Source organism: Erithacus rubecula, assembly GCF_903797595.1.
Source record: "Erithacus rubecula genome assembly, chromosome: 6".
Lineage (NCBI taxonomy): Eukaryota > Metazoa > Chordata > Aves > Passeriformes > Muscicapidae > Erithacus > Erithacus rubecula.
Window position 1 is genome coordinate 3,341,012 of NC_136688.1, and position 16,873 is coordinate 3,357,884.

General features: G+C 53.5%; 1 protein-coding gene across 1 annotated transcript in view; it reads right to left on the reverse strand.

The window, feature by feature from the left end:
* Nucleotides 1-15,991, reverse strand: part of DUSP8 (dual specificity phosphatase 8) — a 39,787-nt gene extending 23,796 nt beyond the window's left edge. The window contains 2 exon segments of the mRNA XM_079310060.1: nt 1,988-2,389; nt 15,813-15,991. Of these exon segments, the coding sequence (XP_079166186.1) occupies nt 1,988-2,218 (231 nt within the window). The 5' untranslated portion in view covers nt 2,219-2,389; nt 15,813-15,991.
* Between the last annotated feature and the right edge of the window lie 882 nt (nt 15,992-16,873).

Sequence of the window (16,873 nt, forward strand, 5' to 3'; positions counted from 1 at the left end):
CCTGACTGAAATGGGAGGTGGGGAGTAGAGAAAGGACGAGAAGAGGGCTCATCACCCCAAAATGCAAACACACAAGTGCATGCACAAAAAGGCTTGGCCATCCCAAGCCACAGCCACCACCCTTGCTTTTTGCCAGATGAGAATACTGCAATGATCCCCTCCCAGTCCCCCGCCTCCAGTTCCCAGGACAAGTGGCTTAACCTCTCAAGGGTGTCCACAAGCTTAATTAATTCCTGGGCTGCATGTGTTGGGAGAGCCAGCAAGCGGTGGGCATGGCAGGGGCTGTGCAGAGCAGCGGGGACATGCAGCCTCCCGCCCATCGATGTGCAGCCGTATCCAAGAGAAAAGCAAAAAGGAATTAAAGACGATGGCAACGCCTCTCTCCTCTTCCCTTAGCATCCCTGGTTACAATCACACCCCCGGCCAGTACGTGGACCATTACGCAATGATCCAGGAGCCGGGAGAAAACGATCCTTCTAAGCTCCTTCTATGGGGACAGAGCAGGGAATGCCAGGAAGGACCAGCCGGCTCCTTTGGGAGCCCACTGCTCCACTGCAGCTGGCGAGCCGCAGGTTTGCGGGCGGATGGCATCAGCTGATGTTAACTCTTCCACGCTTCCCCTTTCCCTATCATCCTCCTCTTCCTCCTCCCCCTGCGCATCGCCGGTCCTGCCGCTGCGGCCGCTCCATGTGACAGCGGCCACTGCAGAGGTGACCCTCGCCGGGAGGAGGGCGAGCTCCACTCTGCCCGCAGCTCGCGAAAAACTGATTATTCTGCTTTATTCTCCGGGGGATTTGAGAGCAGCTAAAGCCGTTCAGGAATCAGTCTCCGCAATCCCCTCCAAATCGGCCAGAGCAGAGCATCACCGAAGCAGATTGGCGAGAGGCCGCCCCCCCGCGCTGCCAGTCCCCTTGATCCCGCGGGGTGATGTCACCGGCAGCCAATGCGGACAGCGGTGGCTTCTCGGGGTGGCGGGGGGAGAGGGGGGGACACGACGCAGATGGCTCCAGCTGGGCCCAGCATTTGATTAATCGCCTGAATTACCCTCGCTTTGCCATAAAATTACAAGGCGGGAGTGGGGGAACGGTGGGAGCGAACTGGCAGGAGGGCGGGCTGTGATGGCAAAGCACCCTTCGGATGGGGGAGCATCCTCGGGCTCGTCCTGCGGCCACTGCGGGACCCACCGGCACAGCCCTGGGGCACATTTCCGTCATCCCTCATCCCGGCACCCACCGGCACAGCCCTGGGGCACATTTCCGCCATCCCTCATCCCGGCACCCACCGGCACAGCCCTGGGGCACATTTCCGTCATCCCTCATCCCGGCACCCACCGGCACAGCCCTGGGGCACATTTCCGCCATCCCTCATCCCGGCACCCACCGGCACAGCCCTGGGGCACAGCCTCAGCAGAGGGCACCCAGCCTCAGCTCTGCGGGGACACCCGGCACTGCTCCGGCCGGGGCTCCAGCCCAGCTCCGTGGCTCAGAGCCATCTCTATTATTTAACCAGGAGCGATAGAGAGGAGCCTGGGAGAGATAATATGCCATGACACCGGATAAGAGCTTCTGGCGTCACAGGGGAGGAGGATTACATGTCCCTGAATGGAGTTAGAGATGACAGAGGGGAGGAGAAGAGTTTTTAGCAGGGGATTAAGCTTACAGCTCCAGGAAGGCTTTGGGGGGTTGTTTGCTGTCGTAAGACAAGTCCTAAGACTGATATACCTGTTAGACTTGCTTGGGGAGGGCTCCTGAAGCAGGGAGCCACGTCAGTGGGGTGGGGGCAATGAACAGGACCCCGAGGACGGCCCTGAGGCCAAATGAGCTCACGCTTTGGTTGTCCAAAGGGTATCAAAGAGATGCTGGCAGATACAAGGGTCAAGGAATGGAGGGGAAGGATGCATGTATTCCCATCCCTTAGATCAGTCTGCATTCCACAAAACAAGAGGGTGTGAGCACCCATCAGGAAAGGTGAGGGTCAGATCCCTTACCTTCATCTTGGAGGCGGGCTGGATGAGCTCCGTGATGGAGACCTTGTCCTGCTGCAGCCTTCTCTTGACGAGCTTGGAGCAGCAGATGTTGACGGAGCTGAGGACGTGCCAGGAGTTGTACTCCACGAAGGAGCGGCTGTCAATGACCAGGGTGCCCTCTGCCCCGTTCCTCAGGAGGCTGGCCAGCTTCTTGGGGTCCATCACCTTGCGTGGGAGCCTGTCCCCAGCCATAACGGGCCGGGCCCCTCTATGGCCAGTGGGGAGCAAGGGGTGGAGGGCAGGGCAGGGACGCCAGCACCCGTCTCCCCACGGGGAATGAGCGAGGGTGAGGGGTGAGCAGGCAGCACTGTCCTATTCTCCTCACGCTGCTAATGCCCAGAATGCCAACTCATTGTGCTGAACCTGCAGAGAGAAGAAAGGAGATGACAACCCATCAGTTGGGCAGGATGACATCTGGATGTCTGCAGAAGAACCTAAAGTGCAACAAGCCACACTTTTGAGGTGTGTTCTCCCAGCCTGCTGGCATGTGCAGCTCCAAAGCTGCCCAAGCCAGAGGTTTTCTCTTTGTATTTAATAGCTCTCAGAGGAATTTTCTTCCATGAATTTGTCTAACTGCTTTTTGAAGCCATGTCAGCTTTTAATTTAACAGGCACAGTGGCCAGTGGCTTGCCAGTTGCATTGAAGTCCTCCCCTAGTTTGCTCCAAATCTGATGGCTTCTCCAGGTGACCCTTACTACTTGTACCAGAGAAGACCACATGCCTGTTCCCTAATCTTCTCCACAGTTCTTACCACGTTTAGGCCTAATTTAAGGAGCTATTCAGGTCAAAGCATCTACAGAGCAGCCAGTTACACAGACAGACACCTTTTGCCACGCTGGCCAGCCCTGATGTGCCATGTTTGAGAGCCAGGCACATCAGGGACCTGCACAGGGCAAGATGTGACCTCCTTTCCCTGTTCCCAGCCCAAGAGCTCCTCACACTCAATTTGCTTTTTCTGACCTCTGCCAAGCCCAGAGCTAATGGCTTCACAGAAGCAGCTTAGCTCAGCTCTAAGGTTCTGCTGCTGCATGGTAAAAACTAGTTCAGGGCCCATCATACACACCACCAAATCAGGTTTGCTCACTCATGTTCATCACTGCACACTGGATTTCACCTGCCTGTTTGCTAGAGCCTGCTCACAGGTATCTTTGCCAGCCTGCCTCCTGGCAAGTCAAGAGAAGACAAGAAATCAAGCTGACCTTTACTCCTGTCTTCAAGAAACAGGCCAGGCATCAAGGCAGAGTTGCTGGCAAGTGGCACTTGAACTGAGATGGCCCTGGAGAGCCTTCTGCTTTTCAGCACCTAACTTGCACAGAATTAGAAAGGGGCTTCATCTACAGGAGTACCCAATATACAAACACCCTGTGTTTCCATCTTAGGAGCTGAGGGGAGTCAAGCCTGGTTCTCTCTGAGGTGAAGAACAAGATTCCTCCATGTCCAGCCCATGAGGTCTGCAAGAGCAGTAGGCAGCCTAAGGAGCACTCAGCTCAGGGTGTCCTCTTAAGTTTTAATGGAACACGTCACTGCAAGTATGTTTTAATGGCATTAGGTTTTAATGCCACTGCAGTCATTCAGAAAATAAGCCTGGGCTACTACCAGGCTCCTCTTGCTCCTGCCAGAGGGTGTTTTAGAGAGAACCCACAAGCTGCTTCATGGAAGCTTTAATGCATCTGAATTAGAAGGACTATGAATAACATGCCTGAAAAGGCCAGCGTAAAGATTTTCATTGACCTCTGCAGGATCAGGATTTGGCCCACGGGCCAGAGGAGGCTTACAACTCACACTGATCCGAGTAAGCCAGCAATTCCCATAAGCTCCTACACCTGCAGGCACCTACTGCAATGGTAGCTCAAGACATAAAAACATGCTTGAGTCAGACATGCTACTGGGTGACATGAAGGGACCTCAGTCACCAGCCACCAATCCTGGAGGACACTGCCAGCTTGTAAGAAAATAATGTGAGGATGGGGGTTCCAGCATTTGCTCTGGCTCATGACTCCAGCACTAACAGCCCCAACTTCCCTGGGCTACCAGACCTGCCTCCCAAAGCAGGAGTAGATATCTCAGGCTCCAGCCTTAGGATCCAAGCTCCCAACAGGATGTGCAGTACTTTTCTGCCCTTGTATCACACCCCTGCTGCCTCTGCCAACATGTTAATACAAATTACAGGAGGGAAAAGGATCCCCTAAAAGCTGTGCCAGTGCCAGCCCCTGCTGGCACGGAGTGTTTTGGCAGCCCTGTGGCACTCTGGCCCCACGGAGCATTCAGCAGCTCCTCGTCCCAAACCCAATTAGAGCAGCCCCTCGGCGGGCGAGCCCCCCACTGCAGGGACCCAGCTCTCCTCAGGGGGGCTTAAAAATTGAAACAGTTCTAATTAGGGGGTCTGAGGGGGAGCGAGGCTGGCTCCTGCTGGGATATGACACACCTCATTACGTTGCTACCGCCTTGCCAGAAGCCCCCCTGCTGTCCCTTGGCTATAGAGCCAGGGCACTCAGAAAGGATGCAAATTAGCCAGCTTTTCCCCTTAGTCTTCCTTTCACACCCCACTCCCCAAATCACTTTCTGCCTCCCTCACCCATCAGGACACCAGGCTGTGAATGTTTTTTGGCTCTTCCAATTACATCGAAGAAAGAAAAAGGGAGTAGAAAGAGCTGACAGACAAAAAACCCCCCTAGAATAATACTTTGGCAGAGGGATGAGTGAAGTGGAGGAAGGAGTGATCCAACACTGCATAGCTACTCTGGATATAACATGGTATCCAATCTCCATACAGTGAGCAAGGGATGAACTTTCTGGGTGTCAAACACAGAGGGATCTAGGAAAGATAACAGATCCTGATGACCTTGTCACTCTAAGAGAAACCAAGGCACAAGAGGCCTTCACAAAGTTCAGCAGATGAGCAGAAGCTTGGGTGAAAGAGATTGGAGATGACAGATGAGGTTTCCCAAGCCTAATAAGTAATAACCCCCCTCCTGCAGAACAACCAGATGAACCTCTGCAGACACATGTGACACATCAAACAGGTTCCACTGCCAGCTCCACCCAAAAGATGTGTGGGAAGGCAGGGCAAGGTTAGTTCCTTCTGCCCCTTTCCTTTACAGGGGATGGAGCTGGCCAGCTCAGTGTGGTCACAGGGAGCTGTAACCTTGGCATTAGAACCAAAACATGGGGACTTCTCTGAGTAGGTTCAGGACAAAGGCAGACAAGCAGCTTCTCTGATAGCACCTCCACAGCACCTTGCAGGCTGTGTATGAGATGGTCTCTGAGAAGAACAAGCTGTAAATGTCCCCGTACCTGGGAGGACCAGAGAAGGAGGAGAATGTCTTTCTGCTTCTGCTCAGATGGGTCAGAAGGAAACTTGAGGGAAGAGGCTTAGCCAAGGAGCAGTGTTAAAGTAAGAGATCTTCTTACTCTGGTGAGAGGAGACCAGGGGAAAAGGTTAACCTGGAACCTAAATTAGGGTTTCAGAAACATAGCTGTGTTCCCTCTCTTATCAGTTTATTAAAGCCATCTTAATCTTCTTGAGTGTTCCTGAAGAACATTATCATAATCCTTTAATCCCACCTCTCCCTGGAGTGCCTGTAATGAGGAGATGGGCACATGGCTTAGTTGAATGGGGACAGCCAGCAGGAGAGGCCACACTGCAGCCAAGGGACAGAAAGATGGGCAGAGATTAGCACAGGGCTGGCCCAGCTCAACAGGACTCTGTCCCTGGTGTCACCTCCACAAATGTGTGTGCAGGTGAGGGGAGCTGGCCACACGAGTCACAAGCATGGCAGAGATGCAGACAGCATGCCAGGCTAAGGGCAAGTGTTCAGCCTGGCTGTCACCTTCTTCTGGGCAGGCCAGGCAAGAGAGCAAGAAAACCCAGAATACACCTCAGCCTGAGTCTATCTGTGGCATGAGAGGCCACAGGAACCCATCCCTGTGCTGGCCCAACACAGATCACCCACATGGAGCCACTTCCCTCAACTGCTCACCTTGCACAAGGCCCTCAGCTGAGACATTTGATATGGGAAGGGCACAGGTCTGGTTTCTCACTTACTGGAGACATCAGCTGGAAGGGCAGCAGGTTTCTACAGCAACCCCAGGCTCACTGGCCAGCATGTCCACGCCTTGCACCAAGCCAGTGTTGGTCCTGGAGAGCAGCCCCGTGGAGGAGATGCTCCCTCCACTGCCCCAGGCAAGCCAGCCTTGCTGCAGGAACACGTTTCCATCATGCCTGAGACTGCAGCTACAGCACACTCTGTGTGATGCTCATCCCAGGAGCACAGTCTTCTGGTGGCATCTCCACCTCAAGTTTACCAAGGGAGAAGAGCACCACAGGCAAACATTTGTTTATTTGCCCCCAGAAACCTGAAAGCAGCCACTCCTGAAGAGCTGCCATCTCCACCAGGGAATCAGTGGCACGGTTCTGAGTGATTTGGCTCTTCCCTCTGCAGCCCTGGGGGCTGGGGGAAATATCTGAGCCTTGGGAGCACTGCAGTGAGATGCTGCCTGGGCAGGGCTCCTCCATCCATCGAGGCTCACTGCTGGGACACTGGCAGGACCCCACCAGACCCCAGTTCTCCAGACCCTTCCTAAGATGCAAACCACAGCAATTTTTCCAAGCCCCACACCCTTTTTCCTCTCTCATCCCCTCATTTCTTTCAAGCGCTTCAGCACTTAGCAAACGCCCCTCGGCTGGCTCATGCTGTTCGAGGGATCCCTAAATCACGGGACCATTACTAATTATTATTATTATTTTGCAGCAGCAATCAGGGGCGCGGGGCTCATTAACAAGTTAGCACCTCTGGTTTCCCTGGAAACCCGCAGCTGCCAGGCAACGGCAGCGCTGGCCCGAGGCGATGCTGCGGTGCTGCCGCAGCGCCCTCCGCTCATTCCCGCAACGATGCTCGGCTCCCCATGAACCCAGCCCCGCCAATGCCACCAGGCTAGGGAACTCCGGGATGTGTCCCCTGCTCTACCCCATCTGCTGGGAACCTCAGCCCTTCTTCCCGATGCTGTTCTGCCGCTCAGAGCATCACGAACTGCGCAGCGGCTCCTCCCTCCCAGCGAGCCGTGCAGGCTTTCTCCAAGGGCGAGGAATTTGGAGCATAATGATTCCCCAGAGTAACAGTGGGACAAAGCTGTCAGGTGCCTGCAGCAGCCGTTTTGGAGGTGATGTAACTGATGACGATTTCTCAGCAGTTACTCAAGGTCCCTTTAAGAGGCAGCACAAAGGACTTCTTTGCTTGACGATGGAAAAATGGAGTGGTTTTTTTTCCTTTGCTCCTTAAAAGGAGGCTGGGAAACACCACTAACCACATCCACTAACTCAGACACAAAATCTGCTTGTCCACCTTTCCCTAGTGAATCTCAAGGATGGGGAGGAAGGACATGCCCACACCCCAGCAACATGAAGATGTAGGGGAGATAGCAGTGACTTTCCTGGTGCCAGTCAATCCAAAAGGAGATCCACTGCTCTTTCCTAACCCCTGCCACCCACATGGCAGACAGAGGAGTCCCCCACAGCCTCATCCACATGGATCTTACAACCCCATCTTGTCTCCCTGCACATTCCTCCTGGGACAAGAGCTCCTGCGCACGCCTCTCCATGCAGGGAGCAATTCAGGAAGGAGGGAAAGGGCAGCATTCTCTTTTTCCCACAGCACATCACCCAGAGGCAACCACTGCACTTTTGCCAGGGTTTCAAGCTTGCTGATCTCATGACTCCTTTAATTTTTTTTTTCCTCCTCCTTCCTATGCCACAGTCTCCTTTCATGCTGGAAGCAGCATGCCAGAGAGCCTGCAAGGAGCTGCATGCAACTAAACAGCACCCACTCGCCTCCCCACATCTCCCATTGCCCTCTCCTCCTGCACCCTGCAGCCCAGAAGGTGTTTTCCCCCTGAAGGGCCAGGGTGTCCTTCAGCAAAGTGCCAGATGGTGCATTCACACCGGGCCAGGGACGTGGCGTGGAGCCACGTGGCAGTGCTGGCGTGGGGGTGATAGCATGGGACAGCTCAGGGCTGGAAGGAAAAGGGACAAGTTGTACCAGCTGCCAGGGAGTGTTTCCCATGCACCCTCACCCCATAATGCAGAGCAGCTCTCCTGGCTGCAGCTAAGTCAAGCAAAGGAGTCTCTCATCCTGCCCTATGACCTGATCTTGTGCCAGCAGCTTTGGATGGGTTATGACTGCAAACTGCTTCCCAGCCTGTTTCCACCAAAAAAGTGCAGTTAAGGATTTACAGACTGGCCACTCCCAGAAAAATTTCTGACTGCAGTCATGGTAGTCAATCTGGAGATCTGGTCAGGAAAAGCCAACAGGACAGCAGGGAAAGGAATTTAGCTGGAGTCTAGATGACAAGGGCAGTATCTCCTCCTCTTAGACTTGTGCTTTTAACATGATTTATATGGTTTCCCCCTTAGTATAAACACAAGCTTTCATTTTAAAGCCTACAAAAGCCAAGACCAAAGGTTATCCATGACCAGCCAGCCATTTAATCACTGCCTTTGCCCACACAGAGGATACTGCTCCCAAGCATGCTGCTTTCTAATACCAAGCTATCCCATTTCCTTTCTCATCCTGCCAAGCTAAGAGCTGCCCACATTCTCATCCCAGAGCTAAAAGCACCTTCTGCTTTGAGCAGCTTGGCACACATCACAGAGGACATGTCATGATGGAGAAGAGAAACCTAGTTTTGTTGATCTTCAAGGCTATTGTTGCCCACTGCCTGGTATCCCATCTTTTGCTGTGACTCCATGTGTCCAGCAGGTTTACCCTGGGGATAAGGTACTTCTTTGCCTTTTTCTAGCAAGAGCAGACAGAGGCAGCCCAGGAAGGTATGCAAGCAGATACTTCTGCAGGGCTGGTCTGCCTCTCTCATCCTAAGACAACAAACACCATAAATTCCTGCTGGGTGCATTTGCAGTCTCCTGGAGAATGGGTCTCCAGGACCTGGGTCCTATTTTCCCACAACACCTACACACCAAGTGAAAGAAAGCACAGGATTAAGCTGTGGTTCTTCAAAGCTGCAGATAAATATAGCATTTCACTTCTTGAGCACAATCCCCAGTGACAGGAACTTGTCCATCTCAGCAGAGTGCCAGGGACAGTCACAGGTGAGGCCACAGTGAGCACCCAGCACACTCAGGGGCAGTCACTGCACAGTGAAGTGACCAAAGACAGTGGCTAATGCCCAGTGCAGTGTCATATTCAAATCACAAATAGGACCCTGCCTCACTGAAGAATGATGATGTTTCCTTCTGTCAGGTTGTCTGCAGTCTCTGACTAGTACCAGTGCAAACTGAGGTGCAAATCCCAGCAAGGTTTGCAGTCAGAAAAAAACAATGCCCACAATTAGGTCACCCTATGCCCACAAAACTGTGACTCTCCCTAGGAGATCCAGAATTCAATGCAAATGCAAGGGGCTGTGCTGGTTTTCCATGGGATGAGACATTCCCAAGCCCAGCAAACATATTTTACAAGACTTTTCTGACCTGGGTCATGGCTTGCTGAATTTTCCATATGCACACAATAGCCAAATTGCTCATGGGTTTGAGATGAATTAGCATGTGTCAGGTCAGGTTCTACTTCCTACCACAGCCCCAACAAGGAGGCATCAGCTCTGAGTTTCAGAGGATTACCTTTCTCTAGAAAAAACACACAAGGCAGGCAAAACCCAAGCTGATGCTCCTGCTCTTCTCCTTTTCCCTTGGGGGCCATGATTCATTACCAGCTGGTTTTGTTCTTAATCTGAGGTGACACAGGGGTCAAACAATGTGGTTTGCAGGTCTTCCTCCATCCTCAGCACCCTGTCAAGCTTGCTGGTCAGATGTCACAGGTCTTCATGTATGAAATCTTGCAGCCTGGCCTCCTGACTGAGACCTGGGTATTGCAGCACTTTGTAACCTGTGACTCCTCTCTGAATCCATATTATCCCTGCTACTGTAGGTGGCAAACTACATGGAGTCATTTGCTGGAGGAAACAGGCAGCAATATTGCCCTCACCAACTCCAGGCAGATGTTAAGCATGACATATACGTGTACTTTAACCCCAGTTTAAAAAAAATCCCAGAGATATATCATGACATCCACCCAAAGCTTAAACATCCTCCAACTCATCTCCACGCCAGCAGGACTCACTCAGCCCTACTTCTGACCCTACAAGTGAAAGCTGGGGTGGTCACACCAAGCCTTGCTCCTTTTGGGCTGGCTGACCCCCAGCTAAGATCAGCTCAGTCACCCTCACCTTCCCACCTGTCCTGCTGGACTCCCAACAGAGCTCACCCTTATCTTTGCATCAGGTACTGCTGAATGAACCTCGCTCAGGTGCCAGACAAAGAGGCAGCCAAGCTCAGAGCAGAAGGGATTGTGAGGATGACACAGAATTAACAGGCATCAGCATTCAGCAAGCCAGCGGAGAATGCGCCGATCTATTTTTAATGGTACAATGAGAGTGCTTTACAAAAGGATGTGTCTGGGGAGATTCTGCCCAGTCAGAGATTTGCATTCGGGTTTTTTTGCAGCAGTCAACTTCCCTTGATGTGTGGGAGGCATTTTGTCTCTTCACCAACCCATAGAGCAATTCAGAGGGCCCTGGCTCAGTTTTGGCTGGAGTCTCATCCCTCTGGGCCACCTTCCTGCCCTGCTGCTGGCCAAGGCAGATGAAGGTGCCATGAATAACTCCACTCAGGCCACGGCTCAAGGAGGACCAGGCTGCCATCACAAGCTTGGAAATGAGGGTTGGTAGAGACAGCACAAAAACAATCAGATGTTGTAGACACTTCTTGGTTGCTTCTTTCCAGGAGCATGCCCAGGAGATGGAGGGATCTTCTTTGTCCAGAGGGTCTGGATTACAATGGGAGATACATGATTTACATAGGCACAGGTTTAACATATGGAAAGGGCCTGACTGCTCGATGCAAAAACCCTGCAATGCCCTAACAGACTGAAATTTCTCCCTGAGCTTCTGCTGCATCAGCTGAATTACCATGTGTTCCTGCAGACAGCAGAGCTCCTCAGAGAGCTAAACCCCCTCTTAAAAAGCTGAAAAGAGGCGAGTGAAAAGCTGGGCTGTGGGCACACAGCTCACCTCTGTGCCCGATGAGTAACGTGGGCTGGCAGACCAGAAGGATGCACTGCATCATTAGCAGGGCTGCAGGACATGGTAGGCGACAGCATGCCAGGGTCATGCTGTCACTGGAACCTCCACACAGGATCAAAGCAGTGGTCCACCTCTTTCATGTCCCCTCACCAGCGCTGCCTAATAACAGGTATCCTACAAAAGCCTGGGAGAAGCAGGATGGTGGGTATTTATGGACTAGTCATGCAGTAATTTAGGCTTAAAGGGACCTCAACCATTCAGCTGATCCAACCCCTCTCTCCCTTAAAGGAGAATGAGCATCAACACCAGAACAGGCTGTCTTGCCCTTCTGGTAGGCAAATTACTTGTTCCCAGTCATCAATGGACTCAGAAATAATGCTCCCCATAACTCAGCATGCAGAAACCCTACATGGGTAGCCTCTTCTGCAAATTGCTAGAGGACCTTGAAAGACTGGAGAAATTCCTGAAGAACACAAGGTCTCTGCTCCAAGAGAAGGCTTTATTTAAAGAAAATACAGCGAAGGAATATAAGACATATATGCAAACATCAGGGAACCATGAGCGCTTTCCACACAAAAAAAACCCAAACAAACAAACCAACAAAAAAACAACATGGAGAAAGGCATAAGAGGAGCGTGAAGAAAAGAAGAAATCAAAGAAGGATTTCCAGCCCCACATAGGTTCCTAGGAGTCTCTAAAGTAAGTTTCAGCTTAATGCATACAGTCCCTGCATTTCTGTTCTGTTATTGCACCCTATTTACAACAGGCTAGCACTTCATCTATTTTCTGAGACATCATGCAAACAATACCTGTCACTTTGGAAAACTGAAGATCCAAAGCAGCAAAACCAACCCCACAGAAGTCCTGGGCAAAGCAAAGGAAGAAGTCCCCCACACACCAGCCTAGATTGTCTTATCCAGCTGGGTCAAGAAAACCTCAGAGGAAGAGCCAAACAGCAGAGAAATGAAGCCAGCCATCCTAAAGGAGCCATGGTAGTCAGCAGCACAGTCTGGGCAGTGCACAGTCCCCCCACAGTCCAACCTTCACTCTAACTCTCCTTTCTTGAAGTGGAGATGGTTGAGAACCAAAGGAGTCTCTTGGACAACATGGACCCAAAGGTTTGGGGTAGAAAGTCTAGAAACATCTCTTGGAAGAGAAAGAGATATTTTCCTCTCCATGAACTCCTGCTAAAGAGGAGACAGGGTGACCAAGGCTTGGTATGTTCCACCATGGTCTCAGCTGCTGCCCACTTCTGGCAAAACAACAGTCCCATGGGATGAGACATGTCATGGTCTCCTCCTCCATCAGATGAGCAGGCAATGCCATCTCTGGGGTGCACTCCACCACTCACTGTCCCTGCAGGAACCTGCACTACCATTAATCACATCACAAGCTCTGCCTGGCTTTGACAGCAGCCCCTGACACCAGCAGTGCACAGCATCTTGGCACTGTCAGTTTTTACCCTCCCTCACACTCCCCTGTCTGTGTTATAATCCTGCACAGAGAAGTACACCCGGTCTCCTGAGCAAGCTTGAGAAAATCTTGAGCACAGAGCTTGTTTAGCTTCTTATCTGATGAATGCTCCCAGGCCACTCACCTCCCTTCCCCGAACCTGCCACAATTACGTCAGGTGCCTCCTTCCCACTGGCATCAGGCAGGACAGGTGTATCTTCAGAGAAGAAATGTAAAGCTTGAAAAACAGGTTTTAAAACCCAGAGGGCATGGGGATGCAGAGGAGTGTGGAAGCTTTCCCCACAGGATGACTGCACTGCCACTCTGGCTGCAGGAGTTTCTCTGCATAGCAGCAAGAAGAGTGCAGTGAGACCCAGAGACCCTGAGCACCTGGGAATTTCTGCAACCATCTCCCCCTTAACACTGCCATTAGACACATGGCAGAGGGTAAAACGGTCTACAGGCTCTCCCAGTGCAGCATCCTGGCTATCCCACTGGGAGACAGGGTCACATCCACAAGCTCCTTCTCTTCATCAGCTCCTTCTCTACCAGATTCAGTTTGCTGGCACTGTTTCAATATGATGGCAGTGTCCTATGAGCCTGCACCATAAATAAGGGTTGCCAAATGCTGGAGGACCTCCTTTTCCTCCTTCCATTCCTGATAGTGTGAACATGCTCTGCATATGACTGTGCCCAGGGCTTTGTGAGCCAAGCTGTGCATCAGAAAAATTAACCTCTGATCCCTAAGAAAAGCCTTGTTTAAACGCAAGGAAGCAAATCCAAAGAGGAAAAATCCCATCTCTCATGCAGATTACAGCAGCTGGTGCAAAGGTAAGGGGTAGGGGTGGAATGGGGACTCACTCATACTCATGCCAAGAGAAGTCACTTCAGAAATCCAGAGGCACAATGGGTTTCCAGCCTTTGGAGATTTCCTAGGGGAGGACAGGGTTGCACAGCAAGTTTTCTCCCACCTCTTAAGATCCAATTTGGCTGCATGGGACAGACACTACTGCTTAGTCCTACCCAGCCCTCAGGGGTGTTTTCGTAGTAAAAGTGATGTTGCATTTAATTTTAGGTGCATGCAAGCTCTCCAAAGGCTCAGAGTCTTTCTCAGTGAGGTGCCTGGCACCCAGCAAAAACACACTGCAGACAAATACAGTGCAGTATTTGCAAGAATAATCTCCATGCAGAGTCCCCAGTGAATGCTCCTAAGGACTCTGGCCACTTTGCTCAGCTCTCCCAAGCTTAGCCAAGGCTAGATTTTAAAGAACAATGTTAGATGCAGGTTTTCCTTACCTTAAGTCTAAGCAGGGACAACTGAAAACCATGGGAGGACAATCTGTTGGGTTAGAAGTCTTTTAGTGTGAGCTGCTGTCATTTCAGCTTGGAAACCTTCCAGCCCCAGGTTTGAGCCTCTCAATGGTGTTGCCAATAGGCCACAGGCAGGAATTTCTGCCTACTGCCATTGCAAGGAGGCATCTGGCACCCCTGTGCTGCTCACACTCTCGCCTGTCTTCTCTTGTCCCAGCCTTTAGAAAATCCTGCACATCCAAGCTCTGCCACTGTGGCTGTGCCACGCAAAATTGGGGACAAGACACCTGCAAAGTCCTTGAGGATGTTTTAAATTTCCAAATATGCTACAGCCAGGAGGATTTTCATGGTGCCACAGCTTACTTCGTTTTGGGAGCTGCTACAAACGAAATCAAAGCAAGTGCAGAAAGCCCCATGCAGACCCAAACCCCAACAAACCTCTTCTGCAGAGAGAGTCCTCCCGGCACAGCCGCCCTCCGGCAGGGCGAGCAGAGGCGCACAGGGGCCAGGCCAAAGCCCAAAGCACCGATTGCCGTGCATCGAGTCCTCCCGAAAACAAAGCTCCCCGCAGCCGTGCCCCCAGCCCGTGCCTCGGCGCAGGAGGATGAGACAATGCGAGCCAATGTCAAACACCGCTCCACGGGCAAGCTGCTCTCAAGGTTATCATGGCCCCTGCGCTGCCAGGCGCAATCCTCAGCGCTACCTGTGCGGGCTGCTTGGATATCCTCACCTTTCCTGCCACAGAGGGGTCTGCCTTGGTACCCCAAATCAGAGGGAGATGGAACCTCTGGCAACCGTTCCCAGTGCATTCGTCATCGCCAGCTGCTCGGGACAGCGGTCTCTCCTACATGTGCTTATGCAGCACCCAGCTCCCAGCAGGGAGCCGTCGGTAACTACCGCAATACGAGGGGTAAACGCATCCGTGCCTAGAAAAACCCAAATATCCCTGTCAGAACAGCGCCGCACCGCATTCTTCCTTCTAACGAAACCGCAAATTACTGACCTGTGCACAGAGCTCCCCCAATGCAAGCTGAAGCACTGACATCAGCTTTTGCTGTTGCTCAGGAATTTAATTCTGGGGGAGGAGAAAAGGGAGGGGGGAGCAGGAAGGAGAAGGAACTTATTTATCAATAAGGGAAATAACCAGGAATCTTTAAAAACAAACAACGCTCAGCACAGAAAGCGACATTTGCCACTGTATAATGATTGAGGGTGCGTGGGGGGCGATCAATCGGTCCAGGCACATTAGGGGAGATGGGGAGGATTTTTTCAAACGAGCAGCTTAACTCATTAATCGCGAGCAGCGCCTTTGGAGCCGCAGCAATGAAGTGTTGCATGAAAACCCCCGCTGCTGAACACATGCCGGCTTCGTTTAAACGCCAAGGACACAGGGCGACACTCCAACCTCTTTCATCATCAGAAAAACCACAGCGCTGTTAACACCGCTTCCTCAAACACCAGCGCTCAGCCTCGCCAGAAAACCCCTCCGCCCGCGACCCCCGGCCCGGCAGGACAGCGGCTATTCCCCGGCGCTTCCCGAGCCCCCTCCTCACCTGCACCACGGCCGCCCGGCAGCGCACACCGCGAAGGCAGGGTGGGATTTCCACCACCCCCCCGCCCCGAAAACAAGCGCAGCATCCCCGACATGCGCGGCCGCGGAGCGCCAGCCCCCCCTCCTCATCCCCCCCTTCTTCTTTCCCCAATCCCCGCCGCGGGGCTGCGGAGGAAGCTCCCGCACACTGTTCCCCGCACAGCGCTGCCGCTCCAGCCCCGCGCACCGCCAAGCGCTGTACCTAGGTGCGCACACCCGGGCGCACGCTGCCCGCCGCCCCGGGGCGCGATGCCGGCTGCGCTCCGCACACGCGGCTGCCCCGCACCGCCCCCCGCGCCCCCTCCCCGCCTCCCCAGGGCACGGACAAGCGGGACGCGCACTGACCGGCGCGGCGGGTGCGGCGGCCGCCCCGCTCCGCGGGCTGTCCGCTGGCGCGGCCGCTGCCGGCGCCGCAGGGCCCGCATGCCGCGGCGAGCGGGGGGGGACCCGCTCCGCGCTGCTCCGCGCTGCTCCGCGCCGCTCCGCGCGCCGCCGGGAATGCGCCGGCGATGAGGTCATGCCTCGGGAGCGGGCGGGGGGGGGACGGGGGAAAGGGAAAAAAAAAAAAAAAAAAAGAAGAAAAAAAAAAAAAAAAAAAAAGAGACAGCGTTGACGTCACCCGCAGCCAATCAGCGCGGGAGGCGCAGGGCAGGGTGACGTCAGCCCCGCGGGTGCGGAGCGGCGCGGAGGGAGCGGAACGGGGTGCGGAGCGGGTCGGGGTGCGCAGCGGGGACAGCGGCCCCCGGGGCCACCCTCCAGCCTGGGACACCACCGGAGCCGCGCTGCTCCCGGCACGGAACGCGCTGCCCCGTGTTTCTGGGTCCCGGATGATTCCCCGGGCGTTGCGAGGCTGAGCCGAGAGCTCTCCCGCGGCTGGGACCAGCCCTGGCGCCTGTCAGCTCCCTCCCTGCCTGCCCCATTCTCTCTGGGATGCCCAAGCTGCAGAAGGACAGGCATAGAGATAGCGCGGTCTCGGAGGGTGGCGTGGCAAAGCGTGACCAAAAAGCTGAGGGCTCAGGAGGAGCCTGACCCACGGGTCGGCTCCTGGATGGATGGATGGATGGAGAGGGCTGACCCCCATCCTGCTGCAGGTTCACCAAAGAACAGGGCAACTTGGCCTGGTTACATGGCACAGGTTTTTCTCTGCCCTTGGCCCTGGCTTGGCAGCTCCAGCTTAGAGAGGGATTAGGGTTTAGAAGCTTAGGTTTTGCTGGTGCTTAGGAAATGAAGGGAACCTTCCTCCCTGCCGATACGGATGCCGGATGTTTTAAAATTAACTCTCATGTCTCCAGACACGCGGCCGGCAGCTTGCTCAAGAAGAACATCGAGCTCCCACAGTAACTGGCGGCAAAATCTTTCCCAGAAATGTCATTTCTCATAAAGCACCAGAAGTATAAAACCCTGGG